The following is an 8,643-nucleotide window of genomic DNA, read 5'->3' as shown; positions in this document are numbered from 1 at the left end:
CATCTAACATGAGAGCGTTTACATTGAACTGTACTTCCGGGTTTCCAATAAATCCCTTGCAAACACTTTCAATCGTGGTGCTACTTTGGTATACTGCCTTAGAAAACTTCAGGTAGTTCCTTTCTGTTCGGCTTGGGTAGCATTCAGGTGTGAGTTTGTAGAATAGAATATAATAATTTGTTTGCATTCTCTGCAATTCAACTGTTTTATCTTTTGATCTTAAAGGTTGTTTCCGTTATATAATCTTTCAAGTACTTTCTCTGATTAAATTATTCTAATTTTTGAATTCCTGCAGATTACCATGGCAACATCTCCCAAACCGTACAAAATATGGAATTCGTCGCGCACAGTTAAAAAATCTCTTGTTGCTAGAAGTCTAGAAGAACTAATAGAGAAAGGAAAGTTAAAATTAAACGTGGTCACCTCTGAAGCTACTGTTGTACTTGAAGATGATGGAACTGAAGTAGATGAAGATGAATATTTTCAACTGTTGCCTAGCAACACAGTCTTTATCCTGTTAAACAGAGGAGAGAGATGGACTCATTCAGGTATGTTGGATAAGGTGTAATATTCTCTACCCAGTGGATAACTTTGTGATAGCTATAGTGTAGAGTCCAAGTGTAATTTAACCCCCTAGCTGGTACAAAGTGTGTATGATTGTCTTTTGAACCGTATTTGACACTACAAAACATTAACCATAGAAATGCATTACTAAAATTGAGAACAAGCACACACAAACTTGAAATTGAAAAGGGCAGGTATACACACCCTAAAACACCAGTAAATGAAAGAAAATGCAAACAGTGCAACATGAATGTGATTGAGGATGAATTTCACTTTCTCATGATCTGTCCAAAATATGGAAACTTGCGCCAACAACTTATATCTGAATTTAATTTTCTATCACATGATGCACACAATACATTCATTCGATTGCTCAGTGCAGATGATTGTAAAATTAAAAAAAAGGTTTCACAGTTTATTTACAAAGCCTTTCAAGAAAGAATAGATAATTGATAGCTTTGAATTTTATTATTATTAGTCTTAGTTTTATTATTATTAAACTTATTAGTATTAGTAAAAAAAAAAAATTTAACACATTATATTTTACTTTTATACTTAACATTATAATATTTTCTCTTTCTTTATTATTTCATTATTATTATTATACTTTGTTATACTTTTATTGCTACTGTACTGATAGAAATACTGTATTTCTAAAGATGCAATAAATAAATATTATATATATATTATATTATAAACAATTTCAAACTAAGTGAATAACTATTTAAGCACATTACATTAGATACATGATGGTTTTGAGAACAAGCTAATAATACAAAATCAAAACAAATCCATTATCCAATAACATACAAGATGGCAAAAATCATCAGGTTCATTTTACGCACAATTCACCAACAGTGTAAGTTTGGACCATCTTGAACCACTCTACGTCTCTGTACAAGTGGTGGTACCAGGTGTCCGGAATGGGTACGCGTAGCCTGCTAGCATGCTACCCCCATCAAGATGATACCAATAACTCTGTATCTATCTGGGCAAGTTGTAAAATAGTTTATAAGTTAGCCTCAAGCCATCTTAAGGGAGAAGCCTACTCATAAATGAAAATACCCAGAAATTATTCATTTTGCAATAAATTGTATTCCAGGGTAATAAAAGGATATTGACTTGAAAAAAGTTAGGCGTGACAGGGCTCATTTTCGGGAAAACGTTGGTTATATTTTAGTGGATTGTGGTCACTTAATAATACATGTAGTAGTAATAATAATAATAATACCAAATTTTATTGCATCCTTGAAATAAATTTTCACTTTGTCAGTATTGTAACTGCATAGATTTCTATGGAAATGGTATTATGCCATAATTGCCCTGAATTATATCAAAAATCTGGGTTTAAATAGTGTTAAAAAATGCAATTTTTCTTCAACATTGCGTTGAATAATACTAAAAATAGTACAAGTTTCTCAAAATACATCAATGTAAAACACAAAAGAATCATGGTACCACAGGACAATAGCTCTAAGACTGTACATAATCAATCAATGAACAGTGATTTATGACTGTACATAATCAATCAATGAACAGTGATTTATGACTGTACATAATCAATGAACAGTGATTTATGACTGTACATAATCAATCAATGAACAGTGATTTATGACTGTACATAATCAATCAATGAACAGTGATTTATGACTGTACATAATCAATCAATGAACAGTGATTTATGACTGTACATAATCAATCAATGAACAGTGATTTATGACTGTACATAATCAATCAATGAACAGTGATTTATGACTGTACATAATCAATCAATGAACAGTGATTTATGACTGTACATAATCAATCAATGAACAGTGATTTATGACTGTACATAATCAATCAATGAACAGTGATTTATGACTGTACATAATCAATCAATGAACAGTGATTTATGACTGTACATAATCAATCAATGAACAGTGATTTATGACTGTACATAATCAATCAATGAACAGTGATTTATGACTGTACATAATCAATCAATGAACAGTGATTTATGACAACTTTCTCAAAAATTATTACTGGGTTTTGACCTTCAAGATTTTGATTTCAATAAAAGTACAAGAGTATTCCGGTGAAAATATTGTATAAATATTTTATAAATCTCTATATAAACAACTGGTCTTCCCTTCATTTAAATTCACTGTATGGCCATTTGGAGCATATATTTCAATCATTATGGTTGATGATAAAATTGAATAGTTATACAATGATTTCAAGTATCCAGGGATGTTGTTTACGAATAATTTTAAGGTATGTTTAATAAAAAAGCATTTACAAAAATCACAGTGGTGATTGAAATCCATCTGACAGTTAAAGATTGGTTGAATTCAGATTAAATAATTTTGCATTCTAGGGTGAAAACATTATAACTTCATGAATGGGGAACCTGAAACTGTTATACCATTAGAGGCATTGCATTACACCTATGATGCATTGCACATTATGTGAAGTTTTATTTCATAGAAGAAAGTGAAATTGATTTTATGTCCTTGAATAATATATTGAGTGGCCAGTCTAAGGCCTAGTGACGCTTTTGAAATAATCATTACATTCAAATTTATATGTTATTACATATAGTGGCAGTTTCATTAGCTGATGTTTTGGGTTGTTTTTTGAGTGTGTCTGACATTTCCTTAAAAAATCTACTACACAGTGTACTGGCATAATGTTTTCGATATATGCTCGCAATTATTTTTTGGTGAAATTTAATACAGCGATTACACTGTTCCCATATATTCCTCTTATTATTACAAAGATTTAAGTTTTTGAAGCTAAATGTTCAGATACATTCTTACAAACTTGTTTCCTTCATTTCTCTAATAAATATAACTTTCAATTTCTGTTGCATTTCACCAGTTGATATTCATATGGTGCATAGTGCTTTAAAATATAAATTGGTAACAAATTTTTCAATTGATTTCCAGATGCACAAAATACTAGTACTTCCATGGATGAAGTTGACTACTTAAAAGCGCCCTCCCAGTCCACTAGGACTGTAGAAGTTGATGGAGGTGGTGGGAGTATAAATCAGTCTGTGGTTTCCATAGCAACTCGTCTGAAAAATGACATTGCATCAGTGATCACGTTGTCCAATGAAGAATTACAGGTGTGTACTTACACCTCTGAAGAGAAATCTGCATATTTGATCAAATTACAAATATTCAAGCACAGATTGTATTTTAAATTTCTAATTATTTGTGTTTTCATTGGAAAAAAAAGTGAAGATCAATAATTAAATAAATGCTGCTCGGACTGATAAATATGATATATAGAAGATAGTATTTGGTAATCGTAGTCCTAAATAACTATTAAAAATAGCTAGACGTTTCGAGCAATGGCTCTTTATCGATAGCATAGAAGAAAGTATTATAACATACAGGTAGAACATAGGAACGTGAGAACGCGCATGAACTATAAGTTAGAATTGTTTAATGTTTAAGATTGTGATATCAATTGTGATATCAATTTTTTGTGATTCTAACTTATAGTTCATGCGCGTTCATACGTTCCTATGTTCTACCTGTACGTTATAACACTTTCTTCTATGCTATCGATAAAGAGCCATTGCTCGAAACGTCTAGCTATTTTTAATAGTTATTTAGGACTACGATTACCAAATATTATCTTCTATAAGATCAATAATTGTTGTATATAACAGTGACCAAAAAGGCCAAATAATCTATTGGCATTTAGTCTGAAGTTGTTTATGGCGTTGCAATTTATCAATCCAAGTATTATTTATGTTTAATATTTACAGGTGATGGTTGACTGTGATATCAAAACACTTGCAAGGTTATTGAATAATACAGAAGAGTTTGCGTCTGCATTGAGTAATGCATGTCAGAGATACATGGATGATAGACAGTCCTCAATAGAAGCTGTGGAAATATTACGGCTGTATCACAAAGCAAGGAAGAATCAAGAACTCAGTGAAAACATGCAATCTTAATACGATCATTAAACAATGTCAAAGTTTCATCACAACTTCTACTTGAGCAGCCTCAGATGCCCCGGGGAGTTCTCTTAATAAAATATGGTACACAAGCTGAAGTAAAAAACGTGAAAAAGGGTGTCATTTAGTTATTTCACGCATATACGTGTGTACCGTGTTTAGGGTCGAATATTTTAACATATATAAATAAAGTGTGAAAAAAAGGAATCTCATGAATTCATGTTACCTCAACTTGGAAACAATATAATTTTAGTATGTATATATGGTATCTATTTTAAGTTTCTGCACTTGAAAAGGGATATAAGTACGTGTTTAGAGGCTTTTTTGGAAAGCTATACTTCAGCATAGGTACCAGGTCTGACTTGGAGTACCCTCCCCCCTCCCCTGGCTTAGATGTCAGAGCGCCCTCATAATTTGTACTAGTGCACCCTCTGGTGTCAGAGCGCCCTCATAAGTTGTGAATCATACTTAATTTCATAGTGAAATATCAACATTTTCGGAGTTGAGATAAGATGCCTAAATTCCATATTCAATGCATTGGATTGTTGGTTAAATATGAAGACCACTTTCTCAGAAATGAAATGAGGAGCAAACAAGACATTGGCTTTTGTCATGACTGCGAATACAAACATGTCAGTCTGCATGCATGCATGTTTACATTGCACCCCATATATCTGGTATGTATGCATATATGTAGCGCTGTATCTTCAACTTCCAGGAAAGTAGTCTATTAGACCCAGACTGTTTGACATTTTGCAATGGGTTTACTCTACTATGTGACATTTTTTTCTCATTTTTAGCTCCACTGTCGACAGAGCAGAGCTGTTCATATTCCTGATTGTTGGTCAGCGTCAACTTTACATTTTGACTTCTTGAAAACACCAAGTGCACTTGCTTTGTTACTTGGTATATATATGTACCTTGGGTGAACCACTTTCAGATTTGTATATTTCATGAAGATATTTTCAAATCTCTAATTTAAGTGATATTTTGGATGACTTCTTAAAAATGGTTAGCCTGATTTCTTTGATATTACATATGTAGACACCTCAAGTTGACCTTAGTTAGATTTATTCAATTTGTGACAATATCTTCAATTCTCAAATTTTAGTGAATATTTTTGTCATTTTTGATAAAAAATTATGTTTTTGACTTCTTCTTTAAAATAGTTAGCCAGACTGCTTCAATATTTTATATGTAGACACCTTGTAGTGGACCTTGGTCAGATTTGTTCATTTTATGATACCTTCAGTTCTCCAATTTTATAGAATATTTTTGCCGAGAGACTGATTGATTTTAACATCTGATATATTTTTCTCTGTACTCTTCAAATAATTTGAAATGGTCCACTAACACCATGGCAATGATTATTCCAGGACATGTAAATAGTTTAAGTCTTTCATTCTAAGATTATTATTACAATCTGTTATATTTAGACTTGTGTATAATTGTAAATAAATATTTTTTAAGAATATGATTTTTAATAATTTATTATTTCTGGAATGTGTCCCAATTTGTAATGTTATTGTGGTGCAAATACAGATGGGGTTTGTTATTGATACAAGCAGGATAAAACTAAATCCTGGGTCTACTTTTGCATAAATTGTATCATACATTGACCACTACCAATATTTTTACCACATTTTTCCCACCAATATTGGCTGGTTTAAAAATCAAGAAGTACAAAACAGATATTTTATAATGTTTCATCGATCATGAATGGGTAAAAACATTGTACAACAATGTAGACATAAAAAATAACTTAAAACATAAATTAGTTAATAAAAAAAAAAGTATACAACATTTCAATCTTTCAATTTGTTTCAGACAGTGCTGTTATTAGTTATGATGATTATCGTACCTTTCTTGTCTGTTTGATAATTCAAAGAAACCATGTACATAGCGCAGAGGCATGAAATTATCACAACTGGGGGTAATTCTGAGACGTATTTATTGCTATTAATTCTTCATGATATGCAGTGAAATTATGGAACTTGTAGTGGAACAAATCCAAAGGAGGAAAGTAGACATGCACCTTGCATAAAGGATTCTATACGCCACGACATGAGTGCACTACAGTTGTGAAGAACAGGTTGGCAGCTTACAAGTCATGCTACTCAATAATATATTCATCAAAAACACTTTTCATACAAGGTAATAAAATTGTCAAAACTGGGTCAGTCTAGGGTTAGGATAGACTAGGATTGTAACATTACATACGGTACACGGGAAAGACACGTGTTAAATATCATGTATTGATATGGTGAATGCTGTATTGGAAAGTAATACAATAAAGGTGATACAACTTTGCAAACTTATATAAATACAACTTTTAATGAGCACATTTGATGTGTGATATATCACAGCACAAATTCATCAGAGGTTATATACCATTCTTAATTCATTTTCAGACATAGCTTGTTGTTAAACTCAAAAGAATGAGCAGTATTTATTTATAAACAAGTAGTCTTTGGGTGACAATGACTCTAGATTTAAATTTGTTTTATGTTACATACATTTTATTAACACAGAAAGATGGGATAGTACTCAAACTAGAGTCAGTGTCATTAACAGTAAAACACTGAGATGACAAATGTGACAAAACAGCATCTGTGATTTGCAAGTGAAAATACGACCATAGGATACACTTCATCACTCATGAAAATACCTTCCATTCCCCACACATTTTCAATGAAACATAAAATGGTAACTATGGTATATGTAATCACACTATTATAACCCACTACATACCAACCAATAAAATATGGCATGAATGCTTGTTTTACCAGTCTGTATTTTCCATGAAACATAAAATGGTAACTATGGTATATGTAATCACACTATTATAACCTACCACATACCAACCAATAAAATATGGCATGAATGCTTGTTTTACCAGTCTGTATTTTCCATGAAACATAAAATGGTAACTATGGTATATGTAATCACACTATTATAACCTACCACATACCAACCAATAAAATATGGCATGAATGCTTGTTTTACCAGTCTGTATTTTCCATAAAACATAAAATGGTAACTATGATATATGTAATCACACTATTATAACCTACCACATACCAACCAATAAAATATGGCATGAATGCTTGTTTTACCAGTCTGTATTTTCAATGAAACATAAAATGGTAACTATGGTATATGTAATCACACTATTATAACCCACCACATACCAACCAATAAAATATGGCATGAATGCTTGTTTTACCAGTCTGTATTTTCCATGAAACATAAAATGGTAACTATGGTATATGTAATGACACTATTATAACCCACCACATACCAACCAATAAAATATGGTATGAATGCTTGTTTTACCAGTCTGTAGTTTCCATAAAACATAAAATTGTAACTATGGTATATGTAATCACACTATTATAACCCACCACATACCAACCAATAAAATATGGCATGAATGTTTGTTTTACCAGTCTGTATTTTCAATGAAACATAAAATGGTAACTATGGTATATGTAATCACACTATTATAACCCACCTCATAACAACCAATAAAATATGGCATGAATGCTTGTTTTACCAGTCTGTATTTTCCATAAAACATAAAATGGTAACTATGGTATATGTGATGACACTATTATAACCCACCACATACCAAGAAATAAAATATGGCATGAATGCTTGTTTTACCAGTCTGTATTTTCCATAAAACATAAAATGGTAACTATGGTATATGTAATCACACTATTATAACCTACCACATACCAACCAATAAAATATGGCATGAATGCTTGTTTTACCAGTCTGTATTTTCAATGAAACATAAAATGGTAACTATGGTATATGTAATCACACTATTATAACCCACCACATACCAACCAAAAAAATATGCCATGAATGCTTGTTTTACCAGTCTGTATTTTCAATGAAACATAAAATGGTAACTATGGTATATATAATCACACTATTATAACCCACCACATACCAACCAAAAAAATATGGCATGAATGCTTGTTTACCAGTCTGTATTTTCCATAAAACATAAAATGGTAACTATGGTATATGTAATTACACTATTATAACCCACCACATACCAACCAATAAAATATGGCATGAATGCTTGTTTTACCAGTCTGTATTTTCAATGA

At 31.5% G+C, this 8,643-nt stretch overlaps 1 protein-coding gene across 1 annotated transcript; it reads left to right on the top strand.

Annotated features, from left to right (window-relative positions):
• The first annotated feature begins 11 nt into the window (after nt 1-11).
• LOC100375419 (DNA fragmentation factor subunit alpha-like) lies at nt 12-5,991 on the top strand. The gene is made up of 4 exons (XM_002733784.4): nt 12-112; nt 296-548; nt 3,492-3,673; nt 4,325-5,991. The coding sequence occupies exons 2-4, from the start codon at nt 302-304 to the stop codon at nt 4,514-4,516; spliced, it is 621 nt and encodes a 206-aa protein (XP_002733830.1). The 5' UTR covers nt 12-112; nt 296-301; the 3' UTR covers nt 4,517-5,991.
• Nucleotides 5,992-8,643: the final 2,652 nt, after the last annotated feature.

The sequence above is a fragment of the Saccoglossus kowalevskii genome, chromosome 15 (genome assembly GCF_978046115.1).
Source record: "Saccoglossus kowalevskii chromosome 15, keSacKowa6.1, whole genome shotgun sequence".
In the NCBI taxonomy this organism is placed as follows: domain Eukaryota; kingdom Metazoa; phylum Hemichordata; class Enteropneusta; family Harrimaniidae; genus Saccoglossus; species Saccoglossus kowalevskii.
This window is presented reverse-complemented; position numbering and strand designations above follow the sequence as displayed.

What these genes read in the sequence shown, in the direction of transcription:
- LOC100375419 (XM_002733784.4), top strand. Translation starts at nt 302, where the DNA reads ATGGCAACATCTCCCAAACCGTACAAAATATGGAATTCGTCGCGCACA. An exon ending in AGAGAGATGGACTCATTCAG is followed by an intron (nt 549 to 3,491) that starts GTATGTTGGATA and finishes ATTGATTTCCAG; the next exon opens with ATGCACAAAATACTAGTACT. An exon ending in TGTCCAATGAAGAATTACAG is followed by an intron (nt 3,674 to 4,324) that starts GTGTGTACTTAC and finishes TAATATTTACAG; the next exon opens with GTGATGGTTGACTGTGATAT.